Source organism: Pristiophorus japonicus, chromosome 14 (genome assembly GCF_044704955.1).
Source record: "Pristiophorus japonicus isolate sPriJap1 chromosome 14, sPriJap1.hap1, whole genome shotgun sequence".
NCBI classification, from domain to species: domain Eukaryota; kingdom Metazoa; phylum Chordata; class Chondrichthyes; family Pristiophoridae; genus Pristiophorus; species Pristiophorus japonicus.
In genome coordinates, this window is record NC_091990.1 from 67,682,100 (window position 1) to 67,703,565 (window position 21,466).

The 21,466-nt window shown below is 49.6% G+C and overlaps 1 protein-coding gene across 3 annotated transcripts in view; it reads right to left on the reverse strand.

Annotated features, from left to right (window-relative positions):
- The window catches only part of tinagl1 (tubulointerstitial nephritis antigen-like 1), an 80,772-nt gene that overhangs the window by 39,448 nt on the left and 19,858 nt on the right, over positions 1-21,466 (reverse strand). For all 3 annotated transcript variants that reach the window (XM_070899282.1, XM_070899280.1, XM_070899283.1), the window contains exon 4: positions 7,615-7,704. In XM_070899282.1, the coding sequence (XP_070755383.1) occupies positions 7,615-7,704 (90 nt within the window). The remainder of the gene's footprint in view (positions 1-7,614; positions 7,705-21,466) is intronic.

Consider the following 21,466-nt stretch of genomic DNA (forward strand, 5'->3'; position numbering starts at 1 on the left):
TAAATGAGATTTAGCCAAAGTGGACTGGAAACAGCTACTTGAAGGTAAATCAGTGTCAGAGCAGTGGGAGGCATTCAAGGAGGAGATCCACAGGGTTCAGGCCAAATATGTCCCCTTAAAGAAAAAGGGTGGGATTAACAAATCTAGAGCCCCCTGGATGTCTAGGGACATACAGGGTAGGATAAAGAAAAAAGGGGAGGCTTATGACAGATACCGAGGGCTGAATAATGCAGAAACTCTACAGGAGTATAGAAAGTGTTGGGATGAGATCAAAAGGGAAATTAGGAAAGCAAAGGGAGGGCATGAAAAATTCTTGGCAAGTAAATTCAAGGAAAACCCAAAGATGTTTTATAAATATATTAAGAGCAAGAGGATAGCTAAAGAAAGGATGGGGCCTATTAGAGACCATGAGGGTAATCTGTGTGTGGAGGCGGAAGGTGTGGGTAAGGTTCTTAATGAATACTTTGTGTCTGTTTTCACAAAAGAGAGGGGCGATGCAGACATTGCAATCAGGGAGGAGGAGTGTGAAATATTAGATGAAATAACCAAGTGAGAGAGGAGGTATTGGGGGTTTAGCAGCTTTGAAAGTTGGTAAGTCCCCAGGCCCAGGTTGTTAAGCGAAGCAAAAGAGGAAATAGCAGAGGCTTTGACCATCATTTTCCAATCTTCTCTGGCTTCAGGTATGGCGCTAGAGGACTAATGTGGTACCTTTGTTTAAGAAGGGAGAAAGGGATAGATTGAGTAATTACAGGCCAGTCAGCCTAACCTCAGTCGTGGGAAAATTATTGGAAAAATCCTGAAGGATAAATCTACATTTAGAAAGATAAGGATTAATCAGGGACAGTCAGCACGGATTTGCTTAGGGAAGGTCGTATGACTAACTTGATTGAAAATTTCCAGGAGGGTCGATGAGGGCAGTGTGTATGATGTAGTGTATATGGATTTTAGCAAGGCTTTTGATATGGTCCCACATGGCAGACTGGTCATGAAAATAAAAGCCCATGGGATCCAGGGCAAAGTAACAAGTTGGATCCAAAATTGGCTCAGAGGCAGGAAGCAAAGGTTAATGGTTGATGGTTGTTTTTGTGACTGGAAGGATGTTTCTAGTGGGGTTCCGCAGGGCTCAGTACTGGGTCCCTTGCTTTTTGTGATATACATCAATGAACTAGACTTGAATGTGGGAGGTATGATTAAGAAGTTTTCAGATGATACAAAAATAGGCTGTGTGGTTGATAATGAAGAAGAAAGCTGCAGATTGCAGGAAGATATCAATGAGCTGGTCAGGTGGGCAGAACAGTGGCAAATGGAATTTAATCCAGAGATGTGTGAGATAATGCATTTGGGGAGGGCTTAACAAGGAAAGGGAATACACATTAAATGGTAGGACATTGAGAAGTGTAGAGGAACAAAGGGACCTGGGAGTGCATGTCCACAGATCCCTGAAAGTAGCAGGCCAGGTAGATAAGGTGGTTAAGAAGGCATATGGAATACTTGCCTTTATTAGCTAAGGCACAGAATATAAGAGCAGGGGGGTTATGCTTAAACTGTATAGAACACTGGTTAGGCCACAGCTGGAGTACTGTGTGCAGTTCTGGTCACCGCATTACAGGAAGGACGTGATTGCACTGGAGAGGGTACAGAGAAGATTTATGAGGATGGTCCCAGGAGTGGAGAATCTTAGCTTTTGAGGACAGATTGGATAGGCTGGGTTTGTTTTCCTTGGAACAGAGGAGGCTGAGGGGAGACCTCATTGAAGTATATAAAATTATGAGGGGCCTGGAAAGAGTGGAAAGAAAGGGCCTATTTCCCTTAGCAGAGGGGTCAACAACCAGGGGGCATAAATTGAAAGTAATTGTTAGTAGGTTTAATAGGGATTTGAGGGGAAATCTCTTCATGCAGAGGGTGATGGGGGTCTGGAACTCACTGCCTGAAAGGGTGGTAGAGGCAGAAACCCTCACCACATTTAACAAATACTTGGATGTGCACCTGAAGTGCCATAACCTGCAGAGCTAGGGACCAAGAGCTGGAAAGTGGGATTAGTCTGGATAGCCTCTTGTTGGCCGGTGTGCTGTAAACTTTTATGATTCTATGATTGTGAAGTTCCGGGAGAGTCCGAGAGCGGGAGAGTCTGAGAGCGGGAGAGTCCGAGAGCGGGAGGTCGGTGACATTGGAAGGCCGCAGAGATCGGCGAGTCGGTAGGCCCTGTGAGGTTGGCGAGTCGGTTGGCCCTGAGGTCGACGAATAGGTAGGCCCTGAGGTCGACGAGTCGGGAGTTCAGAGGCCAGGAGTTCGGAGGCCTCGGAGGTTGGTGAGGTGAGTTGGTGAGTAGCTCCCTTTTCTCTATTTCTTTTTAAGTAGGTCGGGAGTTCAGAAGCTGAGAGGTCGGGAGGCCACAGAGGTTGGTGAGTTCGGGAGGCAACTGAGGTCGGTGAGGTGAGTTGGTGAGTAGCTCCCTTTTCTCCATTTCTTTTTAAGTAGATTTTAAACTAGATAAGTCTAACTAGAGGGGTGGCAGTACAGCTCAGTCCCATGGAGTGCACATCCTGCGGCATGTGGGGAGTCCTGGACGCTTCGCGCAGCCTAGACAACCATGTGTAAGGAGGTGTCTCCAACTTCAACTACTCGAGCTCCGCGTTTCGGAGCTGGGGCAGCGGGTGGAGTCAATAAGGTGCATCCGTGAGGCTGAGAGCTACATGGATAGCACGTTTCAGGAGGTAGTCACCCTGCAGCTTAAAGGCGTGCAGGTAGAGAGGAAGTGTGTGACCACCAGACGTAGTAAGTGTGTGAGGCAGGTAGTGCAGGAGATCCCCCCGTGAGTCCATCTCGCTTTCAAACCAATATTCACTTCTGAGTATCGGTAAGGACGATGGTGCCTCTGGGGAGTGCAGCCAGAGCCAATTCCAAGGCACCACGGGTGGCTCAGCTGCACAGGGGGAGGGACGAAGAACAAAAGAGCCCTAGTGATAGGGGTTCTATAGTTAGGGGAACAGACAGGAGTTTCTGCGGCCGTAGACGTGACTCCCCGAATGGTTTTGTGCCTCCCTGGTACCAAGGTCAAGGATGTCACAGAGCGGACGCAGGGCATTCTATGGGGGGAGGGTAAATAGCTTGAGGTCGTGGTCCATATCGGGACCAACTACAGGTAAAATGAGGGATGAGGTCCTACAGGAAGAATTCAGGGAGCTAGAAAGGAAATTAAAGGGTAGGACCTCAAAGGTCGTAATCTCCGGGTTACTACCGGTGCCACGTGCTAATGAGTATAAGAATAGAAGGATAGAGAGGGTGAACACGTGGCTGGAAAGTTGGTGTAGGAGGGAGGGCTTTAAATTCTTGAGGCATTGGGACCGTTTCTGGGGGAGACAGGACCTGTATAAATCGGACGGATTGCACCTCAACAGCATCGGGACCAATATCCTCATGGGGAGTTTTGCTAGTGCTGTTGGGGAGAGTTTAAACTAGCTTGGCAGGGGGATGGGAACCAAAGAACAAATTCAAAAGGGAAGGAAGTAAAGCAGAAGCTGGATAGCAAGAATCTAGAAGGCGAATCTGTAAGACAGAGGAAACAGGGCTCAGTATGTAGTAAGCAAGGAGGTCTTCCTGTGCTGAATGGTATATACTTTGATGCAAGGAGTATAGCGAATAAGGCGGATGAGCTAAGAGCACAGGTAGACACTTGGGAGGGTGACGTTATAGCCATTATAGAAGCAAGGCTGAAAGAGGGGCAGATTTGGCAGATCAATATTCCTGGTTACAGGATTTTTAGACAAGATAGAGAGGGAGGTAAAAAGTAGGGTGGGGCGTTGTGGTACTGATTAAAGAAACTATTATAGCGGTGAGGAGGGATGATATGTTAGAGGGACCATCAAATGAGGCCATATGGTCGAATTGAAAAATAAAAAAGGGGCGATCACATTGCTGGGCGTGTATTATAGACCCCCAAACAGTAGGGGGGGGAGATAGAGGAGCAAATATGCAGGCAAATTGCTGTGAAGTCTAAAAACCATAGGGTAGTAATAGTAGGGGATTTTAACTATCCAAATATTGATTGGGACAAATTTAGTGTGAAGGGTATAGAGGGTGTGGAATTCTTGAAATGCATTCAGGGGAACTTTTTTAGTCAGTATGTAGCAAGCCCAACATGAGAGGGGGCGGTTTTGGATTTAGTTTTGGGGAATGAAGCTGGGCAGGTTGAAGGGGTATTAGTGGGAGAGCACTTGGGTGCCAGTGACCATAATTCAATCAGATTCAAGTTGGTTATGGATAAGGACAAGAATAGGCCTGGAATAAAAGTCCCGCATTGAGGAAAAGCTAATTTTGCTAAGTTAAGGAATGATTTGGCCATGGTGGAATGGAAACAGCTACTTGTGGGTAAATCGGTGTCGGAACAGTGGGAGGCATTCAAGGAGGAGATCAGGAAGGCTCAGGCCAAACATGTGCTCTTAAAGAAAAAGGGTGGGAAAAATAATTCTAGAGCCCCCTGGATGTCTAGGGACTTACAGGGGAGGATTAAGAAAAAAAGGGATGCTTATGTCATATATCAACGGCTAAATAGTTTAGAATCTTTAGAGGAATATAGAAAGTTAAGAGGCAAAATTAAAAAGGATATTAGGAATGCTAAGAGAGAGCACGAGAAATTCTTGGCCAGTAAAATTAAGGAAAACCCTAAAATGTTCTATAAACATATTAAGAGTAAGAGAGTAACTAAAGAAAGGGTAGGGCCTATTAGAGACCATGAGGGTAATCTTTGTGTGGAGGCAAAAGATGTTGGTAGGGTTCTTAACGAATACTTTGCATCTGTTTTCACAAAGGAAAGTGAAAATACAAATATTGCTTTTGAGGAGGAATGTGATATTCTGAATGAAATAAATATATAGAGAGAGGAAGTATTAAGGAGTTTAGCAGCTTTGAAAGTAGATAAGTCCCCAGGCCCGGATGAAATGCATCCAAGGCTGTTAAGCGAAGCAAAAGAGGAAATAGCAGAGGTCTTGACCATCATTTTCCAGTCCTCTTTGGATCTGGGCATGGTGCCGGAGGATTGGAGGACTGCTAATGTAGTACTCTTGTTTAAGAAGGGAAAAAGGGATAGGCCGAGTAATTACAGGCCTGTCAGCCTAACATCAGTGATGGGAAATATTATTGGACAAAATCCTGAAAGAAGGATAAATCTGCATTTGGAAAGTCAAGGATTAATTAGGGACAGTCAGCACAGATTTGTGAAGGGAAGATCGTGTTTGACTAACCTGATTGAATTTTTTGAGGAGATAACCAAGAGGATCGATGAGGGTAGTGCATACGATATAATATATATGGATTTTAGCAAGGCTTTTGATAAGGTACCACATGGTAGACTGCTCATGAAGGTTAAAGTCCATGGGATACATGGCAAAGTGGCAAGTTGGAGCCAAAATTGGCTTGGAGGTAGGAAGCAAAGAGTAATGATTGATGGATGTTTTTGTGACTGGAAGGATGTTTCCAGTGGGGTTCCGCAGGGCTCATTACTGGGTCCCTTGCTTTTTGTGGTATATATCAACGAGTTAGATTTGAATATAGGGAGTATGATTAAGAAGTTTGCAGATGACACTAAAATTGACTGTGTGGTTGATAATGAAGAGGAAAGTCATGGGCTGCAGGAGGATATCAATCTACTGATCAGGTGGGCAGAGCAGTGGCAAATGGAATTTAATTCAGAGAAGTGTGAGGTGATGGACTTTGGGAGGGCTAATAGGGAAAGAGTATACACATTAAGCGGTAGGCCACTTAATAGTGTAGATGAAGAAAGGGACATTGGAGTGCTTGTCCCAAGATCCCTGAAAGTAGCAGGCCAGGTGGATAAGGTGGTTAAGAAGGCATACGGAATGCTTGCCTTTATTGGCTGAGGCATAAACTGTAAGAGCAGGAAGGTTATGCTTAAATTGTATAATACTTTGGTTAGGCCACAACTGGAGTACTGCATGCAGTTCTGGTCGCCGTATTATCGGAAGGAAGTGATTGCTCTCGAGAGAGGGTGCAGAGGAGATTTACCAGGATGCTGCCTGGAATGGAGAATCTTAGTTATGAGGACAGATTGGATAGGCTGGGTTTGTTCTCATTGGAACAGAGGAGGTTGAGAGGAGACCTCATTGAGGTGTACAAAATATTGAGGGGCCTGGACATAGTGGATAGTAAGGGTCTATTGAGGGGGCATACTTTTAAGGTGGTTGGTGGAATGTTTAGCAGGGATTTGAGGGGGGCTTCTTTACGCAGAGGGTTGTGGGGATTTGGAACTTGCTGCCTGGAAGAGTGGTGGATGCAGAAACCCTCACCACTTTTAAGAGATGGTTGGATGGGCACTTAAAGTGCAGTAACCTGCAGGGTTACGGACCTAGAGCTGGCAATTGGGATTAGACAGGATGACCTTTGGTTGGACGGTGCAGATATAATGGTAAGTACTGCAGGGAATAGAATACAGCCAGGGTGATCTCCTGGACTAGTGTCGATCGCCTGGATGGGTCGGAGAGGAATTTTCCCAGATTTTTTCCCCCTAAATTGGCCTGGGTTTTTATCTGGTTTTTTGCCTCTCCCAGGAGATCACATGGCTCCGGTTGGGGTGGAGTGTAGAATGTTTCAGTATAAGGGGTGTCACAGTTGTGCGGGGCGGACTGGTTGGACTGGGTGTTCTTTGCCTTTCTGTCATTGTTGATAGGTTTATATGTAATCTTTAGGGCTGCTGACCGAGGGCCTTGCGGCTCTTTGTCGGCCGGTGCGGACACGATGGGCCGAAGTGGCCTCCTTCTGCCCTGTAAATTTCTATGTTTCTATGTTTCCATGATATCCACCCCTCTCCTAGGCGGTATCGATAGGCCGCCCATTGTTGGGCGTCGGGCCTCATTAATTCAGCTGCAGACACTTGCTGGGCTTCGCTGCTCAGGCAGCTCGCTGGTGAAGACCTCTGGAATTTCAGGTTATGGCAGGAGCCACAAGTCTGTCTCGGGTGCGGGGGGTGTGGGGGGGGGGTGGTAAGAGAAGGATGCAGTGGGGTGTAGGAGAAGGGGGCAGGAGAGGGGGTGTCGGGCAGTGGGGAGTGCGAACATAGGTGGTATTTGATCAGGACGGGGTTCGATCAGTGCGGCGAGGGGTGGGGGGTGGAGGGGGGAATGATTGGTGGCTGCAGCTGTGGAGCCGGAGGGGGGGAGGGGGGGAAGCACTTGCCCTGTTGGTGGTGGCATGCAGCAGCCCTTTAAGGACTGCTCGTTGGCCACATGTCGAGCAGGTTTCCTGAACTGCCAGCCTGGTGCCGGCTATGTTCAGGGAATCCCAATTTTTTACTGGGGGCCTCAAACCGGTCCTGCATGCCTATTTTTTGCCTACATCAATATAGTACATGGCTGGTAATAACCAATGCTTCCTGCCCACCATATTGGAAGCTTAGGCACCCTTTTAGTGCCTAAAAACAGGTACTGCGCCATTCTCTCTTAACACGTGTGTGGGTAACACTGTTACAGCACACGCGTGTGTGAGGAACATGGTTATAATACACATGTATGTAACTTAGTTTTATGACAAATGTGCAATTAACATATCAAACACACACATGTTTGGTACCTTCATATATTGTTGTTGGAGAAGGTCACCTACCCATAGTTCCCTCGGTTGATGTCATGGATCATTTCCGGATTGATCAGACACGCATATTGATCGCAATCCCATTGGCCATTGCTGCAGGTGCTGAAAAAGCACACAAATAAAAACAGCATTAGACAACCTGAAACAGGGCCAAAAACCTGTGAGAAATACTGCTGTTAGGTGCTCTTTCAGTTCGCAGAGGTTAAGTCTGAGCTAAGCAGATACCAATGGCCCCAAGTTTAAAGAATGATTGAGACAGAAATATGTGCCAAGATGGTCAAGCCTTTACACAAATTTTGAACTAAAGCTCAAAGTCTCTGGGATGCGACCAAAGACGGCCTGGCTGGACGGAGTCTGCCTGCGCTGAAGTTCATCTGCAGCATGGACTGCATTCACACTGAGTCTCTGCAATCCCATCGAAACAGTCGCACCTCAAAACCCTCCTTCCCAAGGCTCACAGCCTCACTACAGTTGCAGTGAATCTCCGTACGCTGTTATTAGTGAGAATGACTATCTGGCAATCAGATCCAGCCAGAGAGCTTCCATGGACCAAACCCTTTCCCATTCACCTTCAGGGGTCGATGAGGATGGAGAGAGGGGACGAATGGGATGGGGTGGGGGATCGATCGGGATGGGGCGATCGGATTGGGGATGGGGTGGACGATCAGGATGGGGGAAGAGGGCAATCGGGATGGGGAGAGGTCGGGGGAGATCAGGATGGGGGAGAGGACGATCAGGGTGGGGACGATCGGAATTACAGGAGAGGGCTGATCAGAAATGAGAGTTAAACTGAGTAAACTGTCACATGGACTATCAGCCAATGGAAGCCTTTCTTGACACAAGTGTCAATTTTGAGACGTTCCATTCTTCCCAGGATACTTCCATAATGGCTCAGCCATGATCGATAATGATCGTGTCTCCTGCTGCACCCACCCAACACCTCACAGTGCTGAGAATTCCCAATATCATCCCCGTGCTAAGGCCTCCCTCTAATGGGTAGGCCACACTCTCAGCTCCTACAGCTGGCCAGAGCCAGGGTTTGACCCCCCAGAACCAGGGTTTGACCCCCCAGAACCAGGGTTTGACCCCCCAGAGCCATGATTTGACCCCCAGAGTCCAGCCAATAGATTTCAGTTTAACCTTCACAATACGTTGGTCTAGCTAAAAATTATTATTAAAAAATCCTACAGAGCTTTTAAAGAGGAGACGGGACAGAGCTGGACGCCTGTCACAGAGACCAGTGACACCGCTAGGCGGATTATCACACTGCCTCCAGTAGCTGCACATTCCCACAATGGCCAGAGGGCAGACACAGCCTGATGATCCAAGTACATTGAGCCCAAATGCAGAGTCAGTGGGCAGCACGCTCGCCTCTCAGTCACAAGGTTGTGGGTTCAAGTCCCACTCCTGAGACTTGAGACCATAATCCAGGCTGACACTTCCAGTGCAGTGCTGAGGAGGTGCCGTCTTTCAGATGAGACGTTAAACCAAGGCCCCGTCTACTCTCGGGTGGATGTAAAAGATCCCATGGCACTATTTTGAAGAAGAGCAGGGGAGTTATCCCTGGTGTCCTGGTCAATATCTATCCCTCAATGAACATAACAAAAACAGATTATCTGGTCACAGTGCTGTTTGTGGGAGCTGCCATGAACCAATTGCCTGTAGCATTTCCTACATTACAACAATGACTACACTTCAAAAGTACTTGGCTATAAAGCGCTTTGGGAGGTTCTGAGGATGTGAAAGCCGCTATATAAATACAAGTCTTTCTTCCTTTCTCCCTACTAACAGCAAACTCAGCAGAGAGCAGGACCGAGAAGCTTGTAGTTTCACAGCCAGCCGTACACATGCTGCGGGTTGGATCACACTCAGACACAGTGCAGTCCCTCTCTGCTCAACATCAATGGCACAAAAAGCCCTCTTTCGAAGTTTAAACTCCTTTGTGTCATTACAATTTCCACTGGCATTTGCTGTTTATTGTTTCTGTAGATCACTAAGTGAATGATTAAAGGGCTGTGGTACAAAGCTGAGCAAATTGCCTCGTTTACTGAGAATCTCATCCAGTGAGAAAGCTTCTTGGCAGCTGAGTAACGCACTTATCAACAGTAAGTGTGCAGCAAACCAACTTTATATCCACTCTCACCTGCTCCACAGGAATGTCAGACACGCTGTACCCCACAGCCGAGTTCTCGAGTTTCTGTGAGTGGGAGGGAGGGGAGACACCAATGATCAGCTCCTGATATGTTGATATTCTAGTTTTCTTCCCTTTAGTTCCTCTGCTCTCCCAAACATTCTACATCGTGAATGGATACAGATCCCAAAGGTCCTCCACGTACTGGGGTACAGGTACCACAGGTCCTCCACGTACTGGGGTACAGATCCCTCAGGTCCTCCACGTACTGGGGTACAGATCCCATAGGTCCTCCACGTACTGGGGTACAGATCCCTCAGGTCCTCCACGTACTGAGGTACAGATCCCATAGGTCCTCCACGTACTGGGGTACAGATCCCATAGGTCCTCCACGTACTGGGGTACAGATCCCTCAGGTCCTCCACGTACTGGGGTACAGATCCCATAGGTCCTCCATATACTGGGGTACAGGTACCACAGGTCCTCCACGTACTGGGGTACAGGTACCACAGGTCCTCCACGTACTGGGGTACAGATACCACAGGTCCTCCTCATACTGGTGTACAGATCCCTCAGGTCCTCCACATACTGGGGTACAGATCCCTCAGGTCCTCCACGCACTGGGGTACAGATCCCTCAGGTCCTCCTCGTACTGGTGTACAGATCCCACAGGTCCTCCACGTACTGGGGTACAGATCACTCAGGTCCTCCACGTACTGGGGTACAGATCCCTTAGGTCCTCCTCATACTGGGGTACAGATCCCATAGGTCTCCACATACTGGGGTACAGATCCCTCAGGTCCTCCACGCACTGGGGTACAGATCCCTCAGGTCCTCCTCGTACTGGTGTACAGATCCCACAGGTCCTCCTCGTACTGGGGTACAGATCCCTCAGGTCCTCCACGTACTGGGGTACAGATCACTCAGGTCCTCCATGTACTGGGGTACAGATACCACAGGTCGTCCTCGTACTGGGGTACAGATCCCATAGGTCCTCCACGTACTGGGGTACAGATACCACAGGTCCTCCTCATACTGGGGTACAGATCCCATAGGTCCTCCACGTACTGGTGTACAGATCCCACAGGTCCTCCTCATACTGGGGTACAGATCCCTCAGGTCCTCCACGTACTGGGGTACAGATCCCTCAGGTCCTCCACGTACTGGGGTACAGATCCCTCAGGTCCTCCACGTACTGGGGTACAGATCCCTCAGGTCCTCCACGTACTGGGGTACAGATCCCACAGGTCCTCCACATACTGGGGTACAGATCCCTCAGGTCCTCCACGTACTGTGGTACAGATCCCACAGGTCCTCCACGTACTGGGGTACAGATCCCTCAGGTCCTCCACGTACTGGGGTACAGATCCCACAGGTCCTCCACGTACTGGGGTACAGATCCCATAGGTCCTCCACGTACTGGGGTACAGATCCCACAGGTCGTCCTCATACTGGGGTACAGATCCCTCAGGTCCTCCTCATACTGGGGTACAGATACCACAGGTCCTCCTCATACTGGGGTACAGATCCCACAGGTCATAGAATCATAGAAATTTACAGCACAGAAGGAGGCTATTTCAGCCCATTGTGTCCGTGCCGGCCAACAAGAGGCTATCCAGCCTAATCCCACTTTCCAGCTCTTAGTCCCTAGCCCTGCAGGTTATGGCACTTCAGATGCACATCCAAGTACTTTTTAAATGTAGTGAGGGTTTCTGCCTCTACCACCCTTTCAGGCAGTGAGTTCCAGATGCCCACAACCCTCTGCATGAAGAAATTTCCCCTCAAATCCCCTCTAAACCTTCTAACAATTACTTAAATTTATGCCCCCTGGTTGTTGACCCCTCTGCTAAGGGAAATATGCCCTTTCTATCCAATATATCCAGGTCCCTCATAATTTTATACATCTCAATGAGGTCTCCCCTCAGCCTTCTCTGTTCCAAGGAAAACAAACCCAGCCTATCCAATCTGTCCTCATAGCTAAGATTCTCCATTCCCGACAACATTCTCATAAATCTCCTCTGTACCCTCTCCAGTGCAAGCATGTCCTTCCTGTAATGCAGTGACCAGAACTGCACACAGTACTCCAGCTGTGGCCTAACCAGTGTTTTATCATCATCATCATAGGTAGTCCCTCGGAATCGAAGAAGACTTGCTTCCACTCCTGAAGTGAGTTCTTTGGTGGCTGAACAGTCCGATACGAGAGCCACAGACCCTGTCACAGGTGGGACAGACATTCGTCGAGGGAAGGGGTGGGTGGGACTGATTTACCACCCGTTCCTTCTGCTGCCTGCGCTTGACATCTTCACACTCGCGGCGTTGAGATTCGAAGAGCTCAACGCCCTCCCGGATGCACTTTCTCCTAGGGCGGTCTTCGGCCAGGGACTCCCAGGTGTCAGTGGGGATATTGCACTTTATCAGGGAGGCTTTGAGGGTGTCCTTATAACGTTTCCACTGCCCACCTTTGGCTCGTTTGCCGTGAAGGAGTTCCGAGTAGAGCGCTTGCTTTGGGAGTCTCGTGTCTGACATGTGAACCATGTGGCCTGCCCAGCGGAGCTGATCAAGTGTGGTCAGTGCTTCAATGCTGGGGATGTTGGCCTGGACGAGGACACTAATGTTGGTGCGTCTGTCCTCCCAGGGGATTTGCAGGATCTTGCGGAGACATCGTTGCTGATATATCTCCAGCAACTTGTGTGTTTTATACAGTTTTGAGGTGTCTTATGTGTTTTATACAGTTCAAGCATAACCCCCCCTGCTCTTATATTCTATGTCTCGGCTAATATAGGTAAGTATTCCGTATGCCTTCTTAACCACCTTATCTACCTGGCCTGCTACCTTCAGGAATCTGTGGACATGCACTCCCAGGTCCCTTTGTTCCTCTACACTTCTCAATGTCCTACCATTTAATGTGTATTCCCTTTCCTTATTAACCCTCCCCAAATGCATTACCTCACACTTCTCCAGATTAAATGCCATTTGCCACTGTTCTGCCCACCTGATTGATATCTTCCTGCAGTCTACAGCTTTCTTCTTCATTATCAACCACACAGCCGATTTTGTATTATCAGCAAACTTCTTAATCATACGCACTATATTCAAGTCTAGATCATTGATCTATATCACAAAAAGCAAGGGACCCAGTACTGAGCCCTGCAGAACCCCACTGGAAACATCCTTCCAGTCACAAAAACACCCATCAACCATTACCCTTTGCTTCCTGCCTCTGAGCCAATTTTGGATCCAACTTGCCACTTTGTCCTGGATCCCATGGGCTTTTACTTTCGTGATCAATCTGCCATGTGGTACCTTATCAAAAGCTAAAATCTATATATACTACATCATACACACTGCCCTCATCGACCCTCCTGGTTACCTCCTCGAAAAATTCAATCAAGTTAGTCAGACATGACCTTCCCTTAACAAATCCGTGCTGACTGTCCCTGATTAATCCATGTCTTTCTAAATGTAGATTTATCCTGTCCTTCAGGATTTTTCCAATAATTTTCCCACTACTGAGGTTAGGCTGACTGGCCCATAATTACTCAGTCTATCCCTTTCTCCCTTCTTAAACAAAGATACCACATTAGTCCTCTAGCACCACACCTGAAGCCAGAGAAGATTGGAAAATGATGGTCAAAGCCTCTGCTATTTCCTCTTTTGCTTCGCTTAACAGCCTGGGATACATTTCATCCAGGCCTGGAGATTTATCCACTTTCAAAGCTGTTGAACGCCTTAATATCTCCTCTCTCACTATGTTTATTTCATCTAATAATTCACACTCGTCGTCCTCGACAGCAGTGTCTGTATTGCCCCTCTCTTTTGTGAAAATAGACGCAAAATATTCATTGAACAATACCCACATCTTGCGCCTCCACACACAGATTACCCTCGTGGTCTCTAATAGGCCCTACCCTTTCTTTAGTTATCCTCTTGCTCTTAATATATTGGGGTCCTCCTCATACTGGGGGACAGATGCCACAGCTCCTCCCTTGTGCCTTAAGGCTCTGTATCACATCACAAGGGTGGATTACCTAGTGAAGGAGTGAGGAATATATTTCTCGTTAAGAGATGGAACTATACCACTACAGGTGAGCACAGATGCAAGATCCCCTATATCTACATGGGGTACGTATCTACATATACAATCCACACCCAGACTGACCTGCAGTGAGATCCACACAAAATGCATAGTTTTGCCAAATTCCCCCTAAGGTTGTAGACCACTCAATGGCCCAATTAAATGGGACATCCTGATTTAATGGAACGATATCCAAGCTGAGATATTATCCCGACTCCGGAGTGACATTACCAACAGGTAGCAGTGAGGAAGGTAGTCCCACTAGTCCTTCCCGCTATCCCATATAGTTGTGCTGTCTTATGCATCATGGTAGACATTCCCCACCCCTCCCGGTGCCATACAATCTCCTGGGAGAGGTGGGAAATCAGATAAAGCACAGGACAATGGGGGTGGGATGGGGGAATTGGAATATTCTTCTCCAACCACTTTGGCAATTGAAAGTGGTCGAGGAGGTCACCTTGGTCATGATCTACATTACAGGTTACCTAGCTCTTGTACCACCCAGTAAATCAGTGGCCACTGCACGAGAACTCCTCTATTCTCTGGGAAATGAAGAACTTTGCCTAATATCTAATCGCTATTTCCTACACTTCAGCAATAAAGTGCTTTGGGACGTCCTGAAGTCATGAAAGGTGCTATATAAATGCAAGTCTTTTTAGAAGCGTGACCCTGGTCCTCCCTAACCTAATCAGTTGAAATAATTGGTCTACATGAACACAATCTAGTCCCTTCATTATTTTATAAACCTCGATCAAATCGCCCCCAAGTCTACACTTTCTCCAAAGCATACAAACCCAGCTCTTTGGGCCTGTCTGAGTAACTAAGGAGTTTTATATTGGGAATTAATCTTGTGGTCCTCATCTGTACCATTTCCAAAGCCTCAACATCACTCACCATGTGAGGAGACCAAAACAGGCCACAGTATTGTGACGGAGGCCTAACCAAGGCCTTGTACGGGATGGCATGCTTCGTGTCACGGTGAAGTGCTCTGTGCATACACGCTCGCTCCTGCTCGCTTTAGCTAGTCTCATGCAATTGTGCAGTTCCAGAAAGGCAAATGATGCCTTCAGAAGGAATGGATGAAGCGAGTAGAACAGATTGCGCTTCACTACCCGGTGAGCAGCTAGTATGTACGAACCGACAGCTCATGGAGAATTAGTTACTCACAGTTCCCACTATCGGTTTGTGCTGCATGCTTGTACAGCACACCAGTTATTTCCGAGGTCAGGAACCCATTAATTTTAGAGTTTCTGTTTAATTATTTATTTAAACCCCAGTACCTTGTGATTACTTATTTAGTTCAAGCGTGATCAATGACATCGAATCAGTCCAAACTCACCTGATTTACTCATTTATTGAAAACCTCAACTGACTAATTGTTCTAAGGTTCCAACTGAATATGAATGATAAGAATTTATTTAATAAGGAAATGGCCTTTCAACCACAGCATAACTAAGACCGCCTATTTCCACCTCCGTAATATCGCCCATCTCCGCCCCTCCCTCAGCTCATCCGCTGTTGAAGCCCTCATCCATGCCTTTGTTACCTCCAGACTTGACTATTCCAACGCACTCCTGGCTGGCCTCCCATGTTCTACCCTACATAAACTTGAGATGATCCAAAACTCGGCAGCCCGTCTCCTAACTCACACCAAGTCCCGCTCACCCATCACCCCTGTACTCACTGACCTTCATTGGCTCCCAGTTAAGCAACGGCTCAATTTCAAAATTCTCATCCTTGTTTACAGATCCCTCCATGGCCTCGCCCCTCCCTATCTCTGTAATCTCCTCCAGCCTCACAACCCCCCAAGATATCTGCGCTCCTCTAATTCTGCCCTCTTGAGCATCCCTGATTATAATCGCTCCGCCATCGGTGGCCGTGCCTTCAGCTGCCTGGGCATTAGGCTCTGGAACTCCCTCCCTAAACCTCTCCACCTCTCTACCTCTCTTTCCTCCTTAAAGATGCTCCTTAAAACCTCCCTCTTTGACCCAGGTTTTGGTCAGACCCAGGTTTTGGTCATCTGCCGTAATTTCTTCTTGGTGTCAGATTTTTATCTTGTTATATTCCTATGAAGCATCTTGGGACGTTTTACTATGTTAAAGGCGCTATATAAGTACAAGTTGCTGTTGTTGTTTGTGGAGCCTGCCTCCTTCGTCCCCTCATGTATTTGTGAAGGTGAGGAACATTGGAGCAGATGGAAGGGAACATGTTCATGTTTAAAGCTGTGTTAAAAAAGTAGTTGGGTAAAACAGAGATGCATAACCTGACTTAAGTGCTTTTATTTCTGTCATACAGGTAGAGAATATACTGTAAAATATCTTGTAATTTTCTCAACAATCTGCTCTTCTGATACAGAAGCTGGATGTGCTTGGCTCGCCTTGATGAAAGCAGCATTGTGGTTGATGAAATGGAGCTATTAACCACATCCCGCAGATGTCTAACAGTGATAGTGGAACACGACCTGTACTAAACAAGATAATGCAGCTGCGAATATCATATGAAGAGCAGGTGGCTGAAGTGAAATTGAAAGTGCTTTGTTCCAGCAAGTCCACAGATTTATTTATCTATTAAACTGTGACATCGATTTCTCTTCCAGTAATGGGCAAAAAAACACCTTTTATTTATTTAAAAACATTTTACTCCATCGTCTCTAAGCAGATCTCCTGTCAGTAGCAAGCCCGCTCCGACACTCAGACCTTGCCCAAGCGTCAGTATAACTCCCGACTCTCTGCGTGCAACACCACGGGAGATTGCTTGGTACATAGATATAGATTAACAGCCAATAAACATTAACATCCTCGCCGCTGACTTACTGATATCCTGCCTTCAACATACGATTAATTAGAATTGATTAGAGGACATCCTCAAGCGCTTTACAGCCAATGAAGTACTTTCTTGAAGTGTAGGCACTGCTGTAATGTGGGAAATGCGGCAGTTAATTTGCGCACAGCAAGCTCCCACAAACAGCAATGTGATAATGACCAGATGAACTGTTTTTGTTATGTTGGTTGAGGCATAAATATTGGCCCCAGGACATCGAGGAGAACTCCCCTGCTCTTCTTCAAAATAGTGCCCTGGGATCTTTTAATCTACCTGAGAGAGCAGGCGGGGCCTCGGTTTAACGTCTCATTTGAAATACTGCACCTCCGACAGTGCGGCACTCCCTCAGCACTGCACTGGAGTATCAGCCTAGATTATGTGCTCAAGTCTCTGGAGTGGGACTTGAACTGACAACATTCTGACTTGGAGGCGAGAGTGCTGCCCACTGAGCAACGGCTGACAATACCTTTCTCTGTACAGGACCTTGGTCAGGCCACATGTAGAATACTGTGTCCCGGTTAGGTCCTCAGACATGATGGAGGATGCAGGCCTGGGAAAAGTTTCACAGGAGGCCCACTACATTGAAACCTAGTTCAAGGGCTCTCATTGATCAGGATAGCCGACATCTGGGGTACGTTGCTGACTCGGGCACTGAGTGCTGATTCACCGCAAACATTTAACAAGGAGCTGGGCCAATTCATGGAAGCAGCTAAACGATCCACCCGGGAGGTGGGTTCCCGGGGGCTGGTCAGTCAGTCCCCACCCTCTCCTGCAACTTGCTTCAGTTCAGGAGATGGCCAGGAACTCCCCAGAGTTTGCTTCGAAATTAGTCAAAGGTTTTTCTCTCTCCCAGCATATGTGTGTGTGTGATGGGGGGGAGGGCGACACAACTGGGGGGGGGTCACACAGCCTGGGGGGGGAGACACAGCCGGGGGGGGGGGGGGGCACGACACAACCTGGGGGGGGTGGGGGGGACAGCCGGGGGGGGGGGGGGGCGACACAGCCGGGGGGGGGGGGGGGGGACGACACAACCTGGGGGGGGGGAACAGCCGAGGGGGGGACGACACAACCTGGGGGGGGGGGGGGGGAAACACAGCCGGGGGGGGACGACACAATCTGGGGGGGGGCGACAGTGAGGGGGGGGCGCGACAGTGAGGGGGGGGCGCGACAGTGAGGGGGGGGCGCGACAGTGAGGGGGGGGCGCGACAGTGAGGGGGGGGCGCGACAGTGAGGGGGGGGCGCGACAGTGAGGGGGGACGCGACAGTGAGGGGGGGGCGACAGTGAGGGGGGGGCGACAGTGAGGGGGGGGGCGACAGTGAGGGGGGGGGCGACAGTGAGGGGGGGGGCGACAGTGAGGGGGGGGCGACAGTGAGGGGGGGGCGACAGTGAGGGGGGGGCGACAGTGAGGGGGAGGGCGACAGTGAGGGGGGGGCGACAGTGAGGGGGGGGCGACAGTGAGGGGGGGGCGACAGTGAGGGGGGGGCGACAGTGAGGGGGGGGCGACAGTGAGGGGGGGGCGACAGTGAGGGGGGGGCGACAGTGAGGGGGAGGGCGACAGTGAGGGGGAGGGCGACAGTGAGGGGGAGGGCGTCAGTGAGGGGGAGGGCGTCAGTGAGGGGGAGGGCGTCAGTGAGGGGGAGGGCGTCAGTGAGGGGGAGGGCGACAGTGAGGGGGAGGGCGACAGTGAGGGGGAGGGCGACAGTGAGGGGGAGGGCGACAGTGAGGGGGGGGCGACAGTGAGGGGGAGGGCGACAGTGAGGGGGAGGGCGACAGTGAGGGAGGGGCGACAGTGAGGGGGGGGCGACAGTGAGGGGGGGGCGACATGGCAATAACGTGTTAGAATGGATTTGCTTTCTGTAATTTCCCCTATTTGTATTCATCTTTGCGTGTTGCAGTTTCATTTTTACTGGACTCTCCCTTTATGGAATAGACAAAATATTCAGACAATCCTTTTAAGGAAAGGCTTGTTTGGAATTCCAGTCTATGATAAGTATTCATTTTTATCGTGTTTTGGCTGAAGCTTTGCCTCTTGTTTTGGCCATTAGTTATGCAAGGTTACATTAGTTAATGGGCCGTTACTGGGCAGCTTGTTGCTCATTAGTTGTTCCCTACAGGCCCAGCTCACATTAAGTGTAGAAACCTGGGCAATTAATGAACACTCAGGCTTTTCAAAATAAAGGCTGGAATTTACTGATCCCTGACTCCCCATCACAGCCCGATGGGATTGCGGGAAATTCAAGGTGACACTGACTCCCCTCATCTCAAACCGCTCCCCGCCATTCAGGGCCGTGTCCAATTTCCCATGTCAGATCACTCACACACATACAACCATCATTAGAGAAATGTCACCCGAGATTCACGACCAAGCCCCAACTCTCTTCAACACCTGAAGCTGGGTTTATTTTCAACAATGAAAGAACTTGCCATTCTATTGATGACCTCTGGACATTCCAAATTGCTTCACAGCCAATGAATTACTTTGTGAGGTGCAGTCATCGTTATTTTGTCGGCACATGTGACACACAGCCAGATCACACACAGCGGACAAGCAACCAGATAAACAGCTTAAGTGGAGCGATCAAAATTGGTCAGGACATTGGGAGAATTCCCCTGCTCTTCTTCAAATTGTACCAGGAAATCTTTGAAATCCACCCAAGCAAGTAAACCGGGCTATAGTTTAACACCTCTGACCCAGGAGAGAGTGCGAGCCATTGAGTCATTGCCAACGCCTGGAATGCATCAACGTCGATCTCAATTTTAAACCAAAATGGTTGTGTTTTACTCCAAATGAGAGACACAAAGCACACCCTGCACCTGCTCAGTGTGCTGGCACAGCCTGCTCCCGCCTGCCCCCACACTGCTCACTCGATGGGCAGAGACAAACCCTACCCTCGCTCGGGTGGGTCTAACCGAGCCTCAGTTCCATGCTTTTGGCAAGTTGTCCTCCCCGGGTCAGTGACCTGCTACAGCTCACCGGCTCCAGGCCGGCACATTATCAGGTGGCTTCAATAGGGTGCTGGCTCATCAGTGGGGGCCCCGAGGGTGGGAGCCCGAGGGTGGGGATCCATCTGTGGGGCCCGAGGGTGGGGGCTCAAGGGTGGTGGCCCGAGGGTGGGGGTCCGAGGGTGGGGGCCCCATCAGTGGGGCCCGAGGGTGGGGGCCCGAGGGTGGGGGCCCATCGGTGGGGGTCCGAGGGTGGGGGCCCCGAGGGTGGAGGCCCCGAGGGTGGAGGCCCCGAGGGTGGTGGCTCATCAGTGGGGCCCGAGGGTGGGGGGCCCCCTGAGGGTGGGGGTCCAAGGGTGGTGGCTCATCAGTGGGGCCCGAGGGTGGGGGTCCAAGGGTGGTGGCTCATCAGTGGGGCCCGAGGGTGGGGGGCCCCCTGAGGGTGGGAGCCCGAAGGTGGGGGCCCATTGGTGGGGCCTGAGGGTGGGGGGCCCCCTGAGGGTAGGGGTCCGAGGGTGGGGGGCCCCCTGAGGGTGGGGGGCCGAGGGTGGGGGTCCGAGGGTGGTGGCTCATCAGTGGGGCCCGAGGGTGGGGGGCCCCCTGAGGGTGGGAGTCCGAGGGTCGGGGAGGGGTGAGCTCAGGCCGGCAGTGAGGAGCCCACAACAACATAGCTTGCAAAAGGTTCCGGTGCCAATTTTGGAGCAGGCAGCCGTGGTCCCTTGAAGGACAGCGAGTCAGCCCCTCCAGGTCAGGACACATGGCCGGACAATGCACAGCCCACGCTCCACCCATTCCTTAGCATCATAGTCAAGGTTACAAGTATGGCACAGCACCCCAAATTGCACAGGAAAGAGGCCTGAAACAGGCAGGCCCTCCAGCCAACCATGCGAAGGCCCCTTTCAAAATGGTCAGGATATCAGCGTTAATGGGGCAGTAAATCTACCCACCCCATTTTGGGGCCATCACTGCTCCGTTAATGCTGGATTTGGAGGGTTAAAATCAGCCCAACTGTACGCTGGATTTCCTTCCCCTCACCCTGCTGACTCCCTTCCTGCCTCATCGCTTCATTAAAAACTCTTGTCTTCTTCGCCAAGTCTCGGTTCCTCGCCCCTTCAAGTTTTCCCATTCAATTTCCATCGTTCCCTGTAATGATGTATTTGCTTCATGGGTTCTTTGCTCAAGAATTCAAAGCAACACTTTGCTATTAAGAACTCGTTGGTTTTTGAGCAAAAGGTTTAACAATCACACTACACATTACCAGTTCATCCACCAGCGCATTAACCATCCAAAACTGGCTGGGGTTTTATTGAGTCTTGTGAACATCACGTGACTGGTTAAGCCACTTCCACTCAACTGCTCTACAACTATTTAAAATAAACTATAAACCAAGGGGCACTAGAATCTACAAATTAAACTTTAGACATTTTACATTCAAATTAAAATTTGGTTGCCGGGGGTGATGATGCACTCCAGTCCCTCCGGCGCCCACCTCTCGCGGAAGGCCGCGACACCACGTGTTCAATCTCCAGGGACACCCTGGCTCGGATGTAACCACGGAAGAGAGGCAGGCAGTCGGGCTGAACAACCTCCTCGACCGCCCGCTGCCTGGACCCGCTGATCGCCACCTTGGCCGTGCCCAGGAGCAGTCCTACAAGGAGGCCCTCCGACCTGCCCGCTCCCCTCCGCACAGGGTGCCCAAAGATCAGGAGCGTGGAACTGAAGTGCAACCAGAATTTGAGAAGCAGCCTCAACCGCTCTCCAAACCTGTGAGCATCCTCACAGATGCACACGTCACAGTTCCGTCTGGTTAAACAGCGCAGGATTATTCTGGATTACAATGTGGAGACCTATCTAAATGCAGCTTGTTGAAGTTTGCCTTGGATTGGCAGGCTCT